The 24,902-nt window shown below is 41.2% G+C and overlaps 1 protein-coding gene across 2 annotated transcripts in view; it reads right to left on the bottom strand.

The window, feature by feature from the left end:
- The window catches only part of prkar2aa (protein kinase, cAMP-dependent, regulatory, type II, alpha A), a 45,618-nt gene extending 23,420 nt beyond the window's left edge, over positions 1–22,198 (bottom strand). Inside the window, exons 1-2 of one of the 2 annotated variants that reach the window (XM_044351255.1) lie at positions 21,523–22,198; positions 20,341–20,624 (exon numbers count right to left, since the gene is read on the bottom strand). In XM_044351255.1, coding sequence (XP_044207190.1) covers positions 20,341–20,587 — 247 coding nt within the window. In that variant the 5' untranslated portion in view covers positions 20,588–20,624; positions 21,523–22,198. The remainder of the gene's footprint in view (positions 1–20,340; positions 20,625–21,522) is intronic. The other variant, XM_044351256.1, reaches the window with a different exon arrangement.
- Between the last annotated feature and the right edge of the window lie 2,704 nt (positions 22,199–24,902).

Below are 24,902 nucleotides of genomic sequence, written 5' to 3'. Positions count from 1 at the left end.
TTTTTCTTGCATTTCTCTTCTTCAACAGCCCCAACCATTTGTTCCTCTTCTATCCTCCCACTCTCTCCTTTTCTTCCCCCCCCCCTTTCCTCACAGCCTCTCTCTTCTCCGCATGTGCCTCTTTCCCACTCTCCCTCTCTCCCTCTCCACCTCTCAAGGCCTGATTGATAACAGCAGGGTCAGATGTGGAGCAGGGAGCTTCCCTCACGTGTTTCCTCTCCTCCAAAGCTAGAAGCCTCGGACGTCACTGTCAGCCTCTGCTGGCACGCACTCACGCGAAATATATGCACATACACACACACACACACACAGCAGCTTCATCATGCACTCGGGCTCACAGTAAGGCACGCAGAAAACATATACATGCAGTATAAGATATACGCACGTGAAACATTATACAGACACACACACACACAGCAGGTGGAAGAGACACAACAATTGGAAATGTCGATAGCAGACTCAATAGAGCACATCATCAGCTCCCGTCTCCTACTGCACACCCACGTATACATAGAAATCCCTCCAGAATCATGCCTTCAAAATGCACACGTGCAGCCTCTTTGAACAGAGGAGGGAGGATTTTGTGACAGTGTTTTCTACAGTGGCTGACTGTGAAGTGAACATGATGAACAAAAAAAAAAAAATTAAAAAAAAATAAGATAATTGACGTTTTCCCCTCAAAACAGCATACAGATGATTTTTGAAATTAGGGTTTCAATCATTCTTAAATTGTGGCATCACTTTATGACCCTCTACAAGAGCCTGCATTGCCAACAATCTGATCAATACCTTAGCTTTCCCCAACTCTGAGCCACTGTTTTTCATTATGATCTGTTATCAATTTATATGACTCCTCCATTTTTCCTTATGCCCTCTTTCATTTCTCCCCAAGACTCATACAGAGAGGAACTAACATAAATCATATCCCTGCATGTTCTCCTCCCCAGAGAAGATATATGTAGTCTGGCTCTATATGTCAGCAGTCAATGTGCGCTGAAGTGCTGACCTCTGCAGCGCTAACTCCAGGCTCTACAGCTTACACTACAATACCAAGTTAATGTGGAAATCTAATCAAAAAACACATACTGTCTGCACTACAGAACTTATGTAAATGTGCACACAATTGCACACGCAGGCTGCCAACTTACAGTGTATGTAGAGAGACACATAATAAAAAAAAAACAGAGGCACAGACAGCAGAGGAGGACACGAATACACAAGTGTATGAACACACACACACAGCCTGATGACTAAGCACACATCACCACAATCTAGTAGCGCTTCTTTGAGATAGACTGTCCATCCTAAAGCATCCTAAAGCAGAGTTGACATGTATTTTTTTAAATGAATTTGAGGATGAGCGATATTGACAAAATTAGTGTGGTAAATACACACAATATCAATCACAGTATTCAACCAATAGTGGCATATACTGCTGAAAAAAATACAACTTTTGGAATAAACAGAATATTCTAGTATGTAGCAGAAACCTGTGCATGTTCTGAAAAATTATCCAATGTCCAATTATATAATAAATGCATCACATGGCAGCAAATCACCCTGACATATCAGTTCTGTAGAATTGGTTTAACTTCTCCCTACGGTCATTACTGACTGAGGTCAACAATTTAACTAGTACTGCACATATTTTGAATGCTATGATGAAGCTGGTATCCAGAGAGAGAAAGCAGACAGTAGATAATAAACCTGGTGACAGGTATCAGGACTGCTGATGTATCATGTCTGCTGGCTGTGGTGCGTCACACCGGAGTCAAATTATGAGTGTCAAACAACATGTCAATTATTGCCTCCAGCAAATTTAGGCCTTACCGAATGGATTGAGCAGCATACGCTAAAAAACACTGAATATTTCAGCAGTGTTTTTGAATATCATCAATGGGATGTTGTTTTGCGGGGGAATTCGCCTTTGTCATAATCACATGACATTAATGTGGGTTATTAGTACTGGCTGTTTCACACCAGCAGCTGTTTGTATCACATGAGAGTCAGCTGGGAAAATAGATGATATATCATTGGAGTAGACTCAGGGTGCAAAATTAACTTTTTTGTCCACCGGCCAAATGGCTAGTGAAATGTTCAAATTTTACCAGCCACTCAAAAGATCACCGTTGGTTTTTTTTTTTTTTTTGGCTGGTGAGTGAAGCAAATCTACCAGCCACCTGCATATTTCACCAGCATTTGGCTGGTGGCTGGTGCTAATTCTGTGCCCTGAGTAGATTTAAGAAATACTACATGGTAATGTGGGTGGCAGTAGGATAGAGGTTATGGAGGGCAAGCTTCTGGTCCATTTTTTTCCCCCGCACCAGTTCCTAAAATCCTAGAACAGGTAGAGAAAATTATGGCAACTACCTCTAAGTAGGCCTGAGCTAAACACTAAGCTCAGTGGAGCTGCTTGAGGGACTGTGGTATTACTGAGTACTTTGAATGTTGTAGAGCTCAGCACCAGCTGCTCAGTGCAGCTATTTTACAACTCATTTTACAACGGAACTGGTTGTGTCAAGTACAAGAACAGATTTCCATGTCATTAGTTTATTCTAGGAATGTCAGTTTCAGTTAATTTTGCTTTTGGTAGGCCGACACCCATCCTTCTTCTCCTAAAAGTGTTTTTCAATGTGTAGCTCTGGGTGGCATAATGTAGTCAGGCTCGAGGTACCGAACTAGCCCTTTCAATCCTTCATCCTCTACGACACTGATTGGCAGCATATCTGTCTCAATCATTCAGCACACCAACTGGGTGATGGCCTTGGACTGGCGCGCATCACATTTTCTCCCCCCAGCTAGCAGGGATGTGATCTTTGGTTGCGACTGTGAGCCATCCTCGGACATGGCAGCCGTATAGTTACATACATAGTATAGTTACATACTCACACGCTCTCCTGCCAGGCTCTTGGAAGCAGTCAAAAATTATTTTCTCTGGCAGTTAGCATTTACAAGACTGCCTGTTTATCTTTTCAAGCTGCTTATCATATGTGACCATAGTATTTGGCAGCTTGCTATATTCAATTTCAGCAGAAGAAACGTCATAAGACACTTTGGACTCATGTTACACGAGCCTTCAGAAAGTCCTACAGGTTAAACTGACTCTAACACACTCATCATAAACAGACTTTAGGACACTCCCTAGCAACATTAAAGCTACAAACAACCCATAATACAACACTCTGTGTAGAAGTCGGTTTTACACCGGTACTTTATCCATTCAAAAAGAGGATCTGGTGTTGTGAACACGTAATTGTCAAGCCATTAGCAGAATATGCATGCAAATTAACCTATGGACCGACATGCGTAACCAGTCAAAAATATTCTCAGCGGTCAACCAATTAATGGTTAACTACTGACATCCCTAGTTTATACCTTACACTCCCTGTCCTGTACTATCCCATACATTAAAAAGGAGTGGAGATCTCTTATTCTGTCTAAGTGACACACATGCAGACACATAGCTGAACCTATAAGCAGAAGCTAAGCATGATATATGAAATGTAAACATGAAGAGAAGATGCACGAGAGTTAAATTAGCGGACCTGCTGTACCAATCCCATCGTTTCTCAGCTCTGTGATTTATGGTGGCGAGGAGAACTTGTTGGAATGTCGAAACAGTTACACAGAAGTTGTAAAACAACAGATATATGAGGTATATATGAGGTTACAAGATAACACTGAGGTCGGGAAATACAAAAATATACGTACACACTGATAAATAATATCTGTGCTTCACATATACAATGCCTATATCACAAAAATACACAAAGGAGTGCCTACAAAACGGACTTAATATACACAGAGACACACAACTGGGGTTTCCTCTATGACAGATGAACAGCAAGGGTCCATTAGATTACTCAAATAATAGCTTGTCTCTCTAATGGACCGCTTTATTTGTCAGTTTTTTCACCCTGTCTGTTCTGGCTTTTCTTCCCCTCCATCACGCTGCCTTCCCCTGTCACAAAACGCCTTTCCGCCACGTGTTTCTCTTACTCTTCTTTGTGTCGCTCTTGCGGCAGCAGCTTTGTCTCTTTCATCTTTCTTCACTGTTTTGTGTTTTCTTTCTTGTTTGTTATAACCATTGTGCATCTTTCTGTTCTCTGGTTATTTCATTCTTTTTTCTCCATCCTTGCTGAGAAAACGGTTTCTCTTGTCAGCTCTCACAGCTTTTACCTCCCTCTTCCTATGTCATCAAGCTTCCTCTCTCTCTCCACCATTATTCTCACGCTCTGCACTGTTTCTGTTTCGGCCCCTGTTTCCCACCATGCAACTCCCTTCTCACTCTCTTTACCTTTCCCATTATCTAACTCTATCCATTTCCCTCCCACAAAAACTGTCTCTTCTGCTCTCTCATTCTCTACCCTTGCCCCATATCTGACTCACTCCCTTTCCCAGTATCTCTCTCCCTCTCTCTCGCTCTCTGTCTCTCCCCCTCTATCACACTCTCCAGAAGACTTGGGCCCTTAAAAGGAAGTAGCCCTCTCCTGCTTATAGCTGCATTGATGTTAACCCTTTCCTAGCATCACCAGATTTGCTGATCCCACCTAAACTCTTTCAGTCTGACTTGACCTGTCACCTACCGTCTATGCTTCAACATGACACACAATGTCAACCACTAGCTACATGTTCGATGGTCAATTATCACATCAAAGTAATACTATGATCAAAGCATCTGCAGTAACCCAACATCCCTAATAACCCCACGTTTACATGAGTTGTTGTGTAGTTTTTGCACTCCAAAATGAACTTGGAGCACTTAACTTGAAGCCTATTCATTTGTTCTGGCCAACATGAGAACAACCTGCTGCCAAGTTACACATCCAGCACAGATTGTGTGTTGGATGATGGACATCCCATCTTTTTTCTTATTTACTTTTTATCCTGTTCACAGTAGCATATATTTTCTAAACACACCATTTAAAGCATAGTTTACTGTAAGTCACAAGTAAAAGATTGACAAGTGATTCCGCTTCACTAAATAAATTATGCTTACTTTGATTACACCCTTTGCAAACAAATTAATCTGATTACAGTGTCGCATATTTAAACAGAAATACATTATCAGTAGAGCGGCTACCGTTTTAAGCTTTGGTAGCTGCAGTAATAGCAGTGCACACATGCGTGTGCCATTTAGCAGAGGCTTTTTCAAAGTATCTTAGAGGACCATGAGAGAGTGCTCACTTAGTGCCTGTGGAAATCCCCCCATGACCCTGGCGGTGTTAATACTACGCTTTCCCCATTACATTACACAGGCCAGCAGTAGTCACAGAGGCAGAAGCAAAAATGAGTGTTGTACAAATGCCACGAGCATCATATTTTTTTATTACTGGACAGTGGACAGCACACATCAGACTAATAATACAAGGCATACAGACAATCAATGCTGCATGGAGCAAGACTCCACCTTTCTACGGAGGACATGCTGCTTTGAGAGTGAACCAAGTAAGGTCATATCTCATTGACAACCACATATCTGAGATCTGGTCAGAAGTGTATTGTGAGACCACAACATTTCTTCTTCTGATAACACACGCATCTGACAAAATACTCTTACGTCATTGCAGCAATGTAAAATTTGAGACACAGAGCATTGTGGTGAAACTTGTGTTGAAACTTCAATGCCTATGGGAGCGACTAAGCTGTAGTTTGTTTATGGGGTTTTTCCCCAAGACCTCTTTTCTCAGGCGCAGCAGTAAGCAGTTTCTTTCTCTCATTGACATGTTGCCTCCTCCCAAGAAATATTTCTTGGAAGCGACACATTTGTGAAGAGAACTAGCAGGCACTGGCCATCACTGGAAACTGCTTTGTGCTTACGTCAAAGCTGGTGCACAGTGTAATGTGAACTTGTGCCACTGCTGAGAGATATATACACCTTTTAACATGAAGGATATATATAGTTCTTAAATGTGACAATACCCCATATCTGTTTAGTATTACTACACAAGTCTTGTATGTAAAGCGTGCACCGCTTATGACGTTTTCATCTTCACTCAGGTTCTGTTCCCAGAGTCTGCCATGTTATCAGCCTGTATGATTATAGACCTGAGGAATGTTACCTGTCACCTGTAGAATGTGACATTACAGAATGTGGATGACAGGAATCCCTTTTCTGACCTTATCTGGCACTGAGTTTATGAACCCAGCTGCTGCAGGTTTTCTGCAACTCATACAGTGTATAGTTGATATTACCCCCATGAGCTTGTTTCATTAAAATATATTGCCTTTTTTGCCATGAGGAGAACTCACAAGAGAGGGGCCTGAAATTATTTTGATGTGCTGACACAGAGTCTACGAGGTGACAGGAGACATTGGAGACATTAAATGGACCAGTATTATCCCAGTAGCCTGGGATGTGGCAAAGGCAAGCTGAAAGACAATAATTACAACCACTCAGGCACCAACATCTGGGTCTAAAGTGTCAAGTCTCCACATGACAAGTGCAGCAATATGTTTTCATATCCCCAGGAAGATGTTAAGTTGATTTGTTTTGGCTCCCAGGGTGAAAAAGTTTACAAACGCGCAGGCTAGGAACCGCATGGCATTAACAGGCGAGTACAGCACAATATCTGGCCTCCAGAAGTCGTGTGTGTGGTGGTAAAAACGTCAAACGGCAGAAAAACATTAGCAGCCAGCCTGCGGGTAGGAGAGCGCAACACGTTCTCATCAAACCACAGGGGTGTAACGTAAACAAGGCCGATCTGGTCTCCCATTACGTGACCATTTACAGTCACAAAAGAACTCCAAACCTCCACATTCTGAGGCCTATGTTTAGATTTAGGTCATTAAATGCAATACCATTCAACTTGTAGCTCGTGGGTACTACTTGCTGTGCCATTGAATCACCTACGAATGTACACTCGTACGCTTACTTTACACTCTAAACTCTCTCTCTTTCTCAATGACAGCTTTATTTCTCACTGATAGACAGTAAACAGTGTAACTGTTTAGATAAATAATGAGAGGCTTACACAAACACACATTATCAAAACTGCAATACAAAGACAGCGATATGAGAGTGTGTCATATCAAGGCTATGCAAATATAACGATAAAGATACTTGTTAAAGAGGGCTGTGAACTGCTAGTGACCTCCTCAACTTTCTTTATCTGAATCATGATTAGGCGAGGCCGCTGCCCATCACTGTCACTGACAGCAGCGACTGGCTGAGAGCAGTTTCAAGGCCAGTGGTTTCTATGGTGACCATGGCTGCGCCAGTTAAGGGGACTATGTTGAACTCACCATCTACACAGTATTAAAATCGACTCCAAATTAATCTTTTTTTTTTTTTTTTTTTTTTTAAAAAGGGCTGGTATATAGTGAAAACTGGTGGAAAACAGTAACCATTATTGGAAGATACGACAGTTTTCTCTGTTATGTTTAGTCCAATCACATTAAACATTAAATGAGAAGAAGCGTAACCTCGCATTACCTCTAACAAGGTGTTTTCTTAACAAGGTGTATGTTCTCAATCATGTTTGTCTGTGTGTTCGTTAGTGTACCTCAAAAACACAGTAACAGATTTCAATGACATTTGGTGGAAAATTATACCATATTGTAGGCCAAAGGACAAGGAATTAGTTTTTGGTGCAGGTCCAGATCCATGTGCAGATTTGTGCTCGATATGAGTGAAACCATGTGTACCAAGCGCAGTGTGTGGAAAATCTCCATCTTCTTATGTAAAAGTGACAAATGATTAAAGCAATGGTGCAGAATTTATAAAAATAAACCCAATTTTCACAGGTGTGCTCTACTGTTCGGTTGACGAGTTAGAATGATGTCTGAGGCAGGGTGTGATACAACCACCGGCCACATACTGGTCTTTGTCTGTTCAGCTGTCTGCTCTAACAGCCAATTTGGCAGGAAACCAACCATCATCCCTTTTCTAAAACTCATATTAGCTTGAGGCTGGGGAAACTCTTTTGTTCACTTACCATAGTCACAGGTGAATACCAAAATTCATTTGTTGCCTGAACAGGTGAGGTCAAAAAGTACACAAATGAATCACTGTTTTCTCAATTTAGTACCAGTGGTGCAAACTCATCAGGAGTGAAAAAGGTGACGGAGATGCTTTTTACATCAGCTTTAAAGTGTGGATTTACAGTCAGTTTTAGTATTAGGATATAGGGAAGAACTCACCCTAGAATTAATGTAATCTTAATGCTACAAAAGTAATGTAAGAGGGACATCAGTTCAGGGCACTTAAACCCCCCCCAAAAAAAAACAGAGCAGAGCCAGGTCCAGAATTATATTAAAGTGCATTGCATCCACTATACAATATACAGGTTACATTACTTGACACCTGCTAAAGAAATAACACGATATGTAAAATTATGAGATTTCAGCACCACTCTACACATAAACATTGCTTCTGTTCTCTAATGCAGCCATCAAGTTTAAATAAGCTGTTTCAATAGGCTGAGAGCTGAGTTTCAGACATCAGGACTGTAATTACACATGCTTCCAACAAAATCAACACAAAAGTGATGAACTGTAATAGCGACACTCCCCTGCTCAGAGTATGCAGGTCTGCAGATTATGTGGGGAGATTGGGGTAACCTGTTTAACATTATAATACCCAGTGTACCTACAAATTATTTGTATTTATTTTAGTCTAAAATACAATGTGCAATACATTTCACTCACCACTGTATAGTTGTATAAACACCCTGTTCATACACCCGCCGGGTGCAAACATTTAGGCCTACAGGTCACAATTAAATATCTATCTGCATGTTATTTTCTTTTAATTATAACATGTTATTTACTTTCAATTGGTAGGCTAAATGTGAACTTGCAAGGCTAACGTTAGCCGGCCAGCTACCACCTGTAGCAAAACCATTATTTATCTGTACATTGTTTATGTTCGTTTTGACTGATTGAACATTCAACAACGAATCTTCCCGTTGTAATTTTGGCTTGTGGAATTCTGATGTTTGTTCTGTCACTCAAAACTATAAACTAAACTTGTCTGTGTTCAGATATTCCGCGCTGGTCTGTGTCACATGCACGCACGCTGTAAACAATCCCATTGGCTCATGGGTGTGATAGTCTGCGAAGAACAATATCTGGTTGGATGCAGCTGTCACTATAATCACACAAATGCCCTTTTTTGGATTCAAAACGGCAAATTTTGCCGAAAGGTGACAGGTTTGCACCTCTGAGTATATTATGAGATTTCCACATATATGCACAACTAATCCAACATTCTTGTACCTTCCCTTAATGGAAAACAGATGCGCAAATGATCCCCATAGCCCCTAAACGACTATCTGCACTGAACAAATACCACATCAGAACCAGGTTATTGTCTCCTTCATACGACCCATCTCTCCATCCTGACACACACAAAAAGCTGTGATCCAGTCTGCTCCCAAAAGCACTTTAGCTGGGTTTCTAGGAAGCTCTAATTGCTAAAGTGGAATCACTCAATGGCATTTATCTTAACGAAATCAAATGCATGGTCATGTTTTGCTGTGCAGACACATGATATGGATAACCCCAGTTGACCTGAGTGACCGACTGTCAGTTCAATTCTCAGTGCCTGCAAGTTTGACAAACCTCCACCGACCTGTCCACCTGAGTCCTGTCTCTCACCTGTCCATCTGCACGTCTCTGTATTGCTCTATGAAGTACATGGGTGCGTACAGAGGCAGGTTAAGAAGGATTCCCATAATCAACCACCACTTTTAACAGATTACTAGACAGACAAGACAGATATTTCTTAGAATACCTTTGAACAATATCTGGATCCTGCCTGCCAAAGTGGCTGAAAGGATAGACAAACTCAGCCGCCAAAGTCAAAATTTAACAGCATTTGGCTGATATTTAATGTTGGCTCTAATCCACTAGTTTCTCTCTCTCATTCAGTCTCTCCTCCTCATTCATGCTTTCCTTCTTTCTCTAAACCTCTCCCCTTTGTTAATTCTCTCTCTTGCCCTGCCAAAGACGGTTCTGCTAAACCGCCCTAATAACCCCTTCTCTCTCTAAGCCATCTTGTCTAATGAGATTGGGCCTGTGCATTGAGACCGACGCATGCAGGGAGAAGGAGACAGGTGGGATAGAGAGAATGACGGAGTACGTTCATAGCAAACAGGATAAAGGAGCGATGGCTGATATATAATAACAGACTGACAGACAAATAGATGGAAAACAAAGATGTGGTCGTCAACGCTCTGGAAAGATCTAAATGTGTCTGAAGGCTGAATCTGGAAAAAGGCAAACAGGAATGCACCAGAGTGTGACAGAGAAAAAAAAAAAAGACAGATAGAGAGAGAAAACTGTGAAATGTGTTTTGTCATTCTGTCACTCTGTAAATGGTGAAGACCCATGCAACCAAGCCTATGATGGAGGACAAACTGAACGTGTTACAATGACCTGTTTTCACAAGGTCTTCTTGTGCAAATGTAGGGCAGAAAATTGCTAAAAAAAAAAGGAAAATAGTGCTAGGTAACCCACTAGTCCCAAAATCTTGGTCAGTTCACTCTTATTTCACATAGGTAGGTTGGGAAACGCTGACAAATAAGAACTGTGGGTGATAAATTTGTCTACTCTTACGGCTGCAATGTTGAGTAACCAGCCTTTGTTGAATTTTTAAAGATCTGGTGGATTAGGGTAAAGCAGGATATCAGGCTGATAAATTTATGAATCCAACTATATTTACATTACCTGCAATAATCCAACGACTGATCTTATCCTAAGTAGGCCTATCTCTAACCCGCATCTGCATACATGGTTTTCTTATAGGACTATTCCATTCATATTCATGCTCTCGAGCACAGTCAGATGAATGAGGCCACCGTTTCCACATGATCTTACACTTTCCCTCCAGTGTTAAACCTCAAACGTTATGTTGCCATACTGTTCTACTATGGTTTGCCCTTCATGCAAATTATGCAAAAACACTGCTCCGAGCGACGTTCTTTTTGTTAAATATTATTTTAAACATGAGAGTAGATTCAGCTGGGACATGATGCTAAAAGATGGTTGCCCCGAGGAAAGACAAACCACTTGGAAAATGGCCACACAGGAAGCATGTTTGCGGAGAATGAAATAGTGGCAAAGAGTGCTCGTAAATGACAAAACAATGGAAGATATACAGAGTGACGCGTTTCGCAAGACAACGTCTTTGGCATTCATTGTAAAGCGGTTAAGATTGCCACATGTGTGACAAAACGCGGTGAAATCTCTAACAGAGAGTCACTGTTCAGACATTTTGAATATTACCTTACTTGGGCTTAAGTATTGTTCTAATTGGGTTAATACTGGAATGTGTGGTTTTGTTGTTAATACTGGGATGTTCTTGTGGCCGGTGGACAAGAAAACACAATGAAAAGAATCTGTATTACAGAAGATGCCATTTGTCAAACGTGGGAAGTCTGAAGACATAAAAAAAAAAAAGCATCTGTTTGTGTGAAGATCCTAAACTCACTGATTCCCACATCCTCTGTAATTTGATCAGCCCAGCTCAGCCTCCTCCTCCTCTTTTTGTCTTATTCGTCTTTTGTTCTCATATTCTCCGTAACTTTGTTCTATACCGTGTTAGGTTTACTGTGAACTCTGAGCACACTCCTACTTCCCTCACTACCCAACTGTAATAATGTTTTTCACTCCCTACTTTCACTCTCTCTGTTCAAAGACAAACGGGGGTCAGTTTGGGTCCACGGCCGTTGAATGTTTCGCTTTAAACATCACTCATTGGTACAAGGCTTTGATGCAAAACTCTGACCCGCCTCTTTTTTTTTTAACCATATAAACATCAAAGTTGCAGATCTCCATATGAATGCACTATTGAAAGCATGTATTCTTTACAGTGCAAAGGTTTCCCCAATTATTTTGCACTCTGATCTCTAACATTTTCTCAAAGTATTTTAACCCCGACCCCTGACCGATGATGTTTAATTTGTAAATGGAGTTAAACAAATCTCAATGAATAGGACATGCGTTTTTTTTTTTATCCCATGCTCCCTTTTGTTGCAAACTGTCAATGCAGTCTGAGGTGAGAGGTAACCACACGTAACTAATGGCTTGTAAATTCACAGTTACAACATGCCGAGAGAAAGGAAGCGCAACACATCCTCTCTGGTCTGTTTGACACAGAGAAGGAGGTTAAAAACATGTACCTAAATGTTTTGTATTATGTTTATTTGCTTCAACTGTGGAGAAAGTCATTCGGGACTTCATGGGGTTCAATAGGTGGTATGATAGTGAAGGCTATAAATGGACTTGGCGAGGCAGTGGTCAGAACACATTACGACCTAGAGATAGAGTGTGTGTTGGAGCGAGGGGGCCGTGTGAACTCCAAACAGGAGCAGCAGAGGAGGATGTACAGCCAGTGGCTAAAGGCCTGCCAACCCCCTCCATTTCCTAATTTTTCCACAGCGCCACTAGAGATGGCTTGAGGACAGAGAATGAGGAAGTACTAAAGTTCAAATGATGTTTATCAGCAAATGAAAACCAGGTTGTCTGACTGCCCTGTCATTGCTTCAACTGTCTTTTCTCCTTTTTCACAATTGGTTTTGGATTTCTTTTTGGTCCACGTCAATATGTTCTTTCATCTGTTCAGATGTTCATGTGCATTTTGCTTTTTTTTTTTTCCTCTTTCTTCAAGCTTTGTCTCTCATTACTCTTTGCAAAAGAAGACCAGCTTGCCACTATGACATTCTAACAGGATCCTAATGACAAACAAACAAACACGCTGCTTCTCTCAACCGCAAAAATGTTCTTGTGGATGCACGGACACGTCGCCTTACCTGGAGATCAGATAAAGACGGTTACAGGATGTCAGAGACTTTGAATTCCTTATTTGCACAAGATTTGAAAGTGCATCTTTGTGACTTGAACCGTGACCTAAGAATTGACAAAAGCATGTTGTCGTTGTTGTTTTAAGTTGTTTTTGCTGTAGATCTGGTATCTGTGCAATACAGTGTGTCTCTTGCCGTCACTGTTAATGTTTTCTAACATGGTCCTTATTTGAATAAACTGATATGGACACAGAAAGGGGATATGGACATGATGACAAATGATCCAAAGAGTCATGTACAGAAATATGCAGACAGGAAGATAGGATGTAGTAAAATACAGAAAAAGGCATAGGGGGAGGTGGAGAAACAGGTACACAGAGAGTTAAAGAGATAAGGCAACAGACAAAGAAGTAAGCTCACAAAGATAAGAAAGGCAAAGAGGATGACAGCGGGCAGGTAGGCAAGAGGGTAGATAAAGCAGCAGGCTGGCTTTCAAAGGAATGACGGAAAAGCAGAAAGACAAATTAGACAGTTTAATAGAGAGGATGATCAACAGCTGGAGCAGAAGAGAAACACTCATACTTTAGTAAACAGAGGAAAGAGTAAAAGGAAAAGACACATACAAAACACATAAAGAGAGCACGTTCGGTTAACAGACTTAAGGCTGAAGTTCAGGACTTTTACGTATAAGTGAACGTCTGTTACATTCAAGCCCTTGCATAACAAGTTCACACAATGCTGATTAAGCCTATCACCGCCAGGTAAATCTCTCTCACTGGTAGTGCTGAAGCCAAGTATCCCAGAATGCAATTCCGTACCAACCGGCAGCGATGGCAGAGATTAAGCTGTTTCTTTGCTGCAGGACTGTTTAATATGTCATTTTAAGTTTTTATATTTTTTCAGGCGAGAAAGGAAACATTTAGATTCCCAATATGTGGTCAGTTTATCCGAATAAGGCTTTAGCACGGCAGCAAGTCTGAACTGAATGTAGTTTATTATGCAGAATGCAGAGATAAACGCATGTTATGCTCTAACATTTAAGATCACTGTAATAAATGTATTATCTCTATCTTCATGTTTTCTGCAAAAGGATAATAATAAACTATGAATTTTAAGTTGAGATTCTTCTCATATCAGTCTATAGAAACTATTAGTTTAAGTTGCAAAAGAAGGTTTAAAAAAAAAAAAAAAAAAAAAAAACCTTGCTCAAAACCTCACAAAAATAATCTGACCAGTGCTCACTCCTTGTTTTTCATTCATGCTAACGGCATGGATGAATAAACTAAACTGTCCAGTAAATAGGATGAGCAAATAGGGATAAAAAGTCTCAACTTCACATCCTGTCATTCAATGCTTTCTAATAACGTTAAATGATGAAACTGATACAAAAATGTATTAGTGGATTCACTGTGAGGAGCTGTGGCGAGAGTCCTTCACATTCACAATGGTCATTAATCAAGGCTTCAACAGCAAAATAACATCACTGATAAATCAATCAGTGACTCAGCGATTAAGAGCAAGTCAGACTGAGTAGAGAGCCGAAATCAGCAGAACTAGTATTTCTAAGACTTTTTTGTTTCAAACGTGGTGAAAATATATACAGACAGAAAGAAAGACAGAAAAGACCTGAAGAGATCAGGTAGGCAGACAGGTAACTGTATTAAAAAACAGTCAGACAGCCAGACTGAGTAGTGAACCGTCTGAGGGCTTTTCCACTTAGCGCTGTCAGTCAGCCAGTACGTCAGGTGTCTGTAGGGATGCTAGGCTGTGTAAGATTTGCAGACTGCAGGCTTAAAGCACACTGGACATAGAGTGAAGCCTACTAATCAGGTCACCTGTTGCACAACACTGCACCGAGACCAACCATATGCACACCTAGACAGACACACAAAATGTACACACTCAGTGACGGGCATTTGTGCGTGCATGAGCTCCCTCAGCCATTTAATCGCCCATACAACTGTGCACAAACACACACTGTCCCTGCAGGATAATGAATACGGACATCGGCTCTGCTTATTGCACTAATTACCAGCGCCAATACAGGCACAGTATTATGTCCATTTATCACACACACACAACTGAAAGGAATATGTCTCTAAGCAAAACTGAATAGAAAAAAATAAAATACTGAAAACCATATGTGTGAATTAGGAGAGAAAAATGAGAACAGAGAAGAGAAAATAGTACACATTGAAGAAAAATACAAGGCTCTCTCTGCCCTTAATATGTATATTAGAACTGTCAGAGTTACTCTATCTACTGAACACAGAGCCTAATCATTACTATATCAGAGAGGAAAAGGGGAAATGAGCCAAAGAACAGAAGGAAACAGAGTGAAAGGCAGAACAGCAGGGGGGGTCAAGCAAGGGACAGAGAGAGGGACTTAGACCATGTCCACACTAAGCCGGCTAAGTTGGTAAGAGCATCTTTTCGACCCACCGACCAGACTAACGCAGCGTTTATCTCCCCCGAAAACGGAGGTTTTCCAAAACAGCCTCTAGAGTGTGTAAGTGTGAAAACGCTGCCTTGGCGTTGTAGTGTGTACAGGGAAAACAGAGTCTGAGCTTAATAGAAACACTGTAATATCGGTGACAAAACAAGGAAGAGGGAAAAAAAAAGAAGAAACACAATGACAATAACAACAATTGCAGATGGTTTCGTGTGAGTGTTGTTCTCATTGTCTACTTTGATAGCTTTTTTAGGGTTAACCATAGCTATCTAATAACTTCCTCTTGCTGCAGTTGTTGTAATCAGCTTGTAATAAACTAAATGTCAGGTAGCTGCCGTGGAAACAGGAATAGTATACAGTTTCTTCTTCGCTGGTTTTCTGTGGCTGACTTGCTTGTCTGTCCTCTGCACATGCCCAGTAGGAGGAGAGTTGCCTGTTATGCCGTTTTAATGCTGACAGATATTTGCAGGAACAAGCTGAAACTCCTGCAGTGGACACGTTGTTTTTGCTTGAAAACTGCGTTTAAGATTTTAGCCAGCTTTATGTAGACATAGTCTCAGTTTGACATAAACCAAGTAAGAGAGAACAGCTACGAGAAAGAGGTGCCAAAGTGAGGGAAGAGACAGACCACATATGTGACCATAAGCTCTGAGCTACATTAACCTCAACAAGCAAACATGCAAGTAGCATATACATGTGCTCCACACATTGTGGTCCATTTAAAGTGGCAAATATACATGTTCTCCTTATACAGCTTTGGGTGTCTGCATATACGGACTTGTTCACATATTTGTTGCTGCATTAAGTCCAAACAGACTCAAAAACTTTGGGCTGTGTGTGGACCCTCGGGGATGTGGGCAGATGACAAATTTTGTTCAGAAACATGAGTCAACCTCTGTGTCGTACCCTGGAAAACTCTTGACACTGACCCCCCAAAAGAAACAAAATATTTTATTTATGTTATTAACTTATTTTTGTGCACTCATTTCATTTCAGCTCAGTGTGAGAGTCTCTACTGCGTTTTGCTGTCATTTACGGTCACGCTAGTTTCTCTTCCTCTGCTCTCTGGCGGGTCTCAGCCCCTCCACATACACACGGAGCGGAGCAGAGGAGAGACAGATGAAGTGAAGATAACGTTACTCAAGTTGATGACAACTCCATTTGTTACGTTACTGTAAATGCAATAAAAGCTTTGCAAGTAAAAAGCCAAACATACCCAACCCCAATCTGGCGACAGTGGCGAGGATGCCGGAGGCTAGCGTGACTTTGTAAAAAAAATTGTTCTGAATGGATCATTGAGAAATAAGATAAAACATGGGAAGACTTGAATATGACTCCCTTAACTGTTTGTTTGATCAGGTCCAAATGTTCTGTAATATTGTAATTAACTGGGTTGGGACTATCAAAAATACTGACTGATGCTTTTCAGGAAGAAGAAACTATAAAATACAGCTTCAAGTTCCCATTTATCTATTGTTTAGACTACATTGTTCAGGATTAATAAGAGCTAAGCTTAAAGTCTCTCAGGTGAGTCTGTCATCAAACTACAAAGCTTTCTTCTGTTGAAGAAAATGAGCAGTTTTGGTTTTTTTTTTTTTTTAAAAAAAAACCTATCTCTTCCCTAAAACACTTTTTCATATAGTCTCTGCTTTATCTCTGCTGTCTTTCTTATAAAAACACATTAATTCATTTCTATTATCATCCATGGGACTCATCTGTCCCTCCACTCATCTTTTAATAAAAAGTCCCACTCATTTCAGTCACAGAAGCCTTTATTCATCCCCTCATGTTTCTCTCAGTAGAAACACACTGCCAGACTGACACAAGACAGCCCAGCTCAAAAAAAAAAAAAAACGTGCATATCAGGAAGACCTCCCTTGTATTGCACTCTCTTCACATGAAGTCTACTTTCCTTCACCTACTTCTGCACTTTGTAACTCAAGTGAGCGCAGAGTAAAATGAAAAGACCACACATTTCACCTGGTGAGTCTATTTAAAAGGAGGCAGCAGGTGATCCTGATACATTCAATTCAAGTTTAACTGCATTTCTTCTTTAAATATCAGTGTCCTGTGCTTTAGTCTACTCTACACTAACTGTCTGGCAAAATATAGTAGCTCTGAATTAAAAGTTTATTTAAATCTCTCATCATACCATTTCTTAACAGTAGCTTGCTCTCGACACAGGAAGGGTTACTCCCAAATCTTTGGCCCAACATCACCAGATATGATGGAGGTACAACAGTTTGTATTCAAAACAATATCTCCTTTTATTAAGCAGCTTAGGCCTGTGTAGTGATCCTGCTGTGGATTTAGGCCGCAAGGGCTACGGAAATAAAGCGTGTTAAATAGGACGTCATGTTTTTAAGAATACACTGTACTATCCATGGGAATACATTACTGACCATCTAGTTGATTTACATCTCAGGCGTTTAGCCGACACACTCACACACAGTTATTCTCCTGCAAGCACAAACGAAAGGTTACGAGCACACTGGTGAATCATCATAACTGTAAGTAGCTTAATAAAAGAAAATAAAAAAGTGTCAAGATTTTTTTACATACAACAGCTACATCAAATGGAGATCATGTTCGTATTACACAACTGGAATTTCACCTTTAAGTTCTCCAAACAAAATCAGTCTTAATCATAGGCCCAATAAAACTACTTCTCCATTACAGAGAGCTGATCTATTCCATCTCAAGTCAATATAATATTTCATAATGGCCATATGTCTTAATCAAGGGTTCAAAACCCAAAATGAGTCATTGCCCTACCTCTAGGAGGTCACCACATGACAAAAGCAGCAAAGTTTTTTAATGACTTGTGTTCTAATGGTGATAAAATGACTTTCAAGTCGTCAGCTGAAACATTTTCCAAACTTCTTAAAAGTATATTAACGTCAGGCCTTAGAGAATGTTCTGGCTCAATTTTGGTACTATCTGTATGCCAAAACCTTAGTCCACCAGAACACCCCATAAAACTGTATTACAGATAGCTTGTAGTTGCATACAGAGATACACCCTGTGTATTCTAGCATTAATGGTCCCAGCACTGTGACTGGAATATATCTTATTGTCTGTAGATTGTTCAGAGTTGCAACAGTTGAAGAACTTATTATCTCTGTTGAAACCAATCCAGATTTGTAGTTGGTTATGTACTACCTGTGGACATAAGTAAGAATATTCATCCCTGTTTTGCACTCCAGAGTTTAAAAAGTTATTTTGGTGTTTTCTGCACAAGATCAAACTGCTTTGGAGCATGTGCTAGTGAACTGCTTATACCTATAGGCTATAACAGTGGTCAGGCAAGAGCACATGATGTCTTTGATTATACAGGCCTGTGTTGTTCCCATCTGAAATGAATGTCCCCTGGGGGCAGTGTATACAGGCCCGGTTGGATAATCTAATGCCTTGGATGTCATGTGTGTGACCCACAGCATTCAGGCAAAAGCTTCCTCATAGAGCAGCACAGTATCAGCTCCCTGTCCTTTATTGCTACCTTGGATGAGGTGTGGAAAACGCTTAACAACCGATTGCTAATCAGAATGTACTAGGAAGAACTGCTTCATGTCGTCACTAGGCTGGAATTTGAACGGGTGTAAAATCAAGTCATAAAACATCTGTTTGCTTTCACAAGCATGCACGTACACATGAACCAATGATATGCACACACACACACACAAACACAACATGTGCACACACTCACTCACAGGCTCCTGCAGCTGAGGTCACAGCTGTTTGACAGCAACCAAACCCCACTTGTGTGAGCAGAGAAACAGAAACTGTAATCCCCCTTACACCCTGAGCTAACTTGTACCAATCTACGAGGTTGGCCAATATTGCTTTCAGCGGAGATAAACATTAGCATATGGGGCATAATAAATATGGTTAATCTATAAATGAAACTGAGTAACACTAGAACTGAGGTTGAAAGTCTCAAGAAACAAGTCAAATGAATTCCTGAATTCACAAGGCTCTTACTATTTTCCCTAGCAACTAGATTTTACACTCCACCACTGCTTTAGTATCGGTCACTGATTTGGATTGTGTTGTTTTGGCAGTTACACACACAAAAAGCATCGTGAAATCCTGCCATAAAAATGTTACTTGCGCATCACTGAATTTTCGAAGATACACCTATGATAGATTCACAGTTCATCAGTGGATCAACTCATTGAGAAAACACAGAACCCCCATTCACAAGGCTACAGCCCCTGGCTCCTCAGCACACTGATGTGATCTAGGCCACGCTGCTCTCAGCAGCAGAGGGGAGAGCTGAGCTTTGGAGCAGCTTGCATCTTCTGCCAGTCTGTCAAACACAGGGGAGTGATGCGAAAGAGGCAAGGCATCGCTGCTGCTGAAGGTAACACACTGTGCGGGACTTTGAAAGTTCAATTCTTCCAGTTCATTAACTAAATGCTGGTATATTGCTGCTAAGTAAAAATCATTTTATCATGAAAATGTTTTTTTTAAACAATTCTATAACTACTTTGAATGTCAAGTTGTACATCTGGTCCCATTTCAGTTTTCTGGCAACATGGATTTAACAGAGTATATGCTGTTAAAATGGTACAAGTATCAACTTATGACATTATCCGTGGTAACGACAGGCTGTTTGCTAAGAGTCAATGTAAAATTTGATTGGGCTGCAAAGTTTTCTTCACTAGTTCAAGTCGACTTCATGTCGTGTAGTTCAAGACCTCTTTGATGGAAAGCTTTCATAAGGTCATAACTTTCACTTGAGCACAGCAAATCTTAAATATTTTTCAAATGTCTGAAACTATTTGAGTGGAAAGCTATATTTAACTCGATGTGCCCTTGTGAGGGCCTTGAAACTTACTATTTTAAATGAAAACAGTTAAAATACTATTTTAGATACTGCTAGATATTGAAAGCCAGATGGATAATGAGAGTGGAGAAGACCTAAATTAGATGAGTGGCAGATGAGGGCTGCCTTGCTGAGCTGTCTGCTCAATGGGATTTTCTGAGAGCGAGTGTGCATATGCAAATATGGCAGGTGTCACCTTCACTTTCTCTCTTTCCCTCTCCAACTCCCTCACACAAACAAAAAGATCATGTTTCACTCACACAAACAACTTCAACTCAACAGCTGACAATCATAGCAACAAAACATCAACTCACGCTCAAAGTCAGAATCATCATCTTCATCATCCTCTCCGTTGGACTCTGTTTGCATCGGCTCCCCGTCAAACATCACTCCTTTCCCCGTCTTGCCAACGGCACTGGCCCCATCTTGACTTCTGGTATCCCGCAAACGGGTGAAGTACTGTACTGCAAAATCCACCAGGTCTGACGGCCTTTGTCGCAGCACCTCCACAGTGTAGCCCTGCAGCAGTTCTGTCAACCCCACCGGTATCTCAATACTCATGGCTGTGTGTGGCTCGGTGGCGGCGTTTGCTATCTATCTACAGGAAGAGAAATGAAAATGAGTCAGAATTAGTATCAATACAGAGCCATACTTGTGGTTTAAACACTGGGCTGTGATTGTTAGTTTGAAAACCTGACTTTGACTTTTACTGTGCCAGTACACTGTGTGCCTCTGCATGGCCTGTGAATGTTAAGTGGCTGATTACAGCTCTGCAAGGCAACTTGAATGCCCTGGGACAGCCAGGGTAACTGAAGAAATTACCATCAAGTTTGACAGCTGAACAGATACTACACTGCCATTTATAAGCAAGGTAGTGCAAGTGTTGCTGTGAGACATTGTCACTGAGCGGCTACTTTATCTAGAGGGGTGAGCCAAGGAACACACAGTTCCCTCAGCTGCACAGAACAGATATGAGTCCAACATTTGCCATGAGGGGGACCAGATAACCAGTGACATACGTTGGGTTTCAATAACATTACTGCTTCACATCGTCAGAAACTGAGCTGTGAACTTGGGTGGGTGGCCGGCTGAAACCTAGCTAGCTGAGCGGCTAATTAGCTAATACTCATGACATCTAGGTTAGCCACTTAACTGCGTTTTACGATCCACAGATAGACTAGCCGATCACTTGACTGAACTTACCCATCTATAACTTAGCAAACAGGGGAATGACTGCAGCAGACGTAACGTTAGTCGAGCTGCGATTCAAGTGCAATGGTGGTGTCTCACTTTCAACCCACCAAAGCATTAGCTACCCTGCTAGCTGGTGTGCCACCTTCAAGGAAGCCTTTCCCGTTAGCTTACGTTATAGTATGGCGCACTGGCTGCAGGGGCTAAGCCACAGATCATTGGCCGACTAGATAAACGTTGCTATGCAAGCACAGAAAGTTGTACTGGACCAGTAAGCTAACCTAATGTTACCAAGTGTCACTTACGTGCGATTCTGTCTCCCCGGCTAAACTAGCCAGTCCCCTCCTTCTCGGCGTCTTCCTTGTTCTCTCTTATTTCGCCTCTTCTTTTTAGCCAGTCTCTTTGCCAGTGTAGCGACCGTATCCCTCCACAGAAGACACTTGTCCAACGTAAAGCCAACAATTTGTACGTTAGCGTCACCTAGCTAACGTTTAGTAGGCTGTTTTAGCTCGCCAGCCAGCTGTACAGCGATGCTGGCTAAGTTGAGGGTAGAAAAGCACTCGACTTCACCACTGCAGCCTCTTTACGACGTCCACGTACTTTGGTGAGGGTGGGACTTGCTGTGACAGCAGGGAGAGCTGGCTAAGTAGCAAGCTAACGGACTGACTTGCTAACTACTTGTTAGCAACTGCCGGTTTTCTTTTGCCAACAGCCGAGCGGCTCCACTCTCTCCTCAAGACACAAGTAAGTCAGCTGCTGCAGCCAGGTGACAAATCCTAAGCTCGGCGTTTACAGCGCTGCGCCACACCGCCAAAATAAAGCCGTGAAGTCTAACCAGAAGTACTAACGAAAACGTCTTGTTAACGTTATTCCAGCACTACGACGGCTAATTATAACGGAGGATGCTTGCAAATATGCACTGAAAGCACGTCTCGTCCCTCCCGGCGAGGCGCTCGCTCCTCAGCTCTACATGCACGAATGAACCGTGAGCAGGCGCGGTTAGTCTGTGAGGTTTGACATTGATTGACAGAAAGTTCGACCAATCAGAATAGAAGTTTAGAATATCCCAGCCAATCGGTTGTAGTCATAGAAGTTAAAGGCAGAACCATATTAGTACACTCTAAATAGGACCACACCTACAGAGGTGGCCTTATCAGTTTAGTAGGGATCTCTAGAAATATTGTGTTTTATGATTTATGATTTTGTATTTATGTGTTTTTTTTTCTTTTTTGTTATTGTATGTTTCTCTCCTTAAGTTGAGGGTAGGTTCATTGTACGAGCCTGCGGCTTCTTGACCTCCTTAAAAATATACAGTACCTGTACCTGTGATATGGAATTTTGTTGTTGTTGTTATTGTTGTTATTTTTATTTATGTATTTATTTTACTAATTCAGTGGGTATTACTGAATATTTTCATGGTCTTAGACTGATAACACATCTTGATCAGACACCTGCAAGTTTGCAACAGAAAGTCTTTTTTTTTTTTTAAAAGCTATTAAGTGTAAAAATACTCAAAACATTTTTGTCCAAGTTCCCTTCCATGCCCTAATCATTCACTTATTTCCTAGCCTGCCATTCATCTTCTGTTCCATCCATCATTTCCTTCTGTCCTTCCAGACTTTCAGTGCACTTCACAGACAGATTGGACAGCACAATATGCCGTTATTCTCTGAATTTATAAATCAAATCTTCATGTAACCCTTGAAACTGCATTCCACCCAAGTAAATGTATCAGCCTGTTTTTCTGTCTATTTTTGTTTTCACAACTTCAGTGCATTCATGGTGCTGATTCTTGTTTCCTTTTCCACCTTCCTGCTCTTGTTTTAATCCAGGTGTACAATCAGTATTCCCCTGCAGAAATGAGGCCAGTCGAGGTGGAGCGGGGTCACTGAGAGTAGATCTATAGGTGCCTATTCTGAGGTTTGCTAAGCACCACCACAGTCCATGTAGCATCTCCTCTCTCCCATTCCTCAGCTGTCACAGAGGTAAAGCCGTTGCCATGGCCACAGCGAGCCTGGATTTAATTCCTCCAGCCGGTTTCTGATTGGCTTAGGTCTTTGTTTCAATAAACATAGAGATAAAAGAGACCTCCAGGCTCCCTCTGCTGGGAAAGGAAACTTTAGGAATAACACATTCTTAAGAGAACAGGATTTAGCTGACTGTTTTAAGATTTTCTCACAGACATTGCAACCAATTCCAAACTGCAGAAATGCTTTTTCAAAAACGGATCAAACTCCTCTAAACAAACCACATCATCAGTATAACAGTATCTCAATCCCAAAGGGTGGATGACAAATTGACGAAATTGATGAAAACACATTACTGAAATTCATTTAGCTTGTGAACCCTAATGTTCTCCCCTTGTTAGGAGTAATCACTGCTGTATGTGAATTGGCCTGTGATACTTCTCATGTCTACGTATCTCCCATGGGAGTGCATTTTTCTGTGGAAAGATTTCCCTCTGGACTCACAGGAACATGAACAAGTGGTGGCACAATCCTTACTGTAAGTGACAGATGAATATTCACATGTAAAGACTCTACTCTTGGCTTTCCTAGAAGTGACATCCTTTGGGAGTTGCTGCTAATGGGGTTCCAACTAAGTCCAAAAATGTCTCAAGGAGAGCTCATAGCCTACATATTCAGAGAAAGAGAGAGAGAGAGAGGCAAGGAGAAAGAAAATGGGGCAAAGAAAAAAGAAAGCATTAGAGACAGAGATGGAGTGAGAAAGATAGTGTGTACAGTGTGTGAGTGTGTGTATATACAGTGTGTGTGTTTTAGTATCTATCCTCTCCAAACATCACAGCGTCGGACTGCTGACGAACAGCCAATTTCCTCTGTAGTCGTTATCAGGTGTTGACATGAGGATGAGTAAAGGAGAATGGGGGGGATGGGGGTGAGAAAAGGGGGCTTTATGAAGAGACAACTGAGTGATGAAGAGTACTGTGCCATGTGCTTGCAGTGATGTGGATTGCCTGGGTTGTTAACCTTGTTGGATTTCATCCTTACACTGCCATAATCCAGTGTGCCTGATAAAGGCAGTAGTGACACTATTAATAAATTAAAAATTTTGAAACAATTCGCACTGTTCAGACTCAGCAACATGGGCAGCGATGGAGGTGAACACTACAAAACATAAACACAGTACAGAACGTATTTCATTCTATCAAATTCAGTAGGGGAGAACGGGGTAAATAGAGCCAGTGGGTAACCATCTGGGTAACCATAAGCAAAGGTAATCATGTGACCACAAATTAAGAAAGAATAGTTCACATTACTCAATCCATCTTGGACTCAAGCACATGGAGAGAGTGGTCAGCAAAACAGAGCAAGTTTTGGACATTATTACATGTTAATTTAAGTCAGTGTAAGCTACAAAACAAGGTCATAAACTTAGCAGAATTGTGGATCTGAGCCACGGTGTAAAACAGTTTTGTCAAAATGGAGGTTGTGGGGTAAAAAGTGCCAGCGATGTTGGGGCAAGTTGAGTCAATGGCTCAATTTACCCCCAAAATTATTTTCTGATATTCTAGAGTCTAGAGACCCTGTTCATGTTAATGTTGGATCACTGTTACAAGTATTACAATGTTGATGAATAAATACCTAATTGTTGACTAATGTTGAATTTAAGCCACAAACAAACATGCTGTACATACAGACAGGTGACAAATTAAAGGAAAAGCCAA

Source organism: Thunnus albacares, chromosome 5 (genome assembly GCF_914725855.1).
Source record: "Thunnus albacares chromosome 5, fThuAlb1.1, whole genome shotgun sequence".
Classification (NCBI taxonomy): Eukaryota; Metazoa; Chordata; class Actinopteri; order Scombriformes; family Scombridae; genus Thunnus; species Thunnus albacares.
The sequence above is the reverse complement of the archived record's forward strand: the minus strand, read 5'-3'. Positions and strand labels throughout refer to the sequence as shown.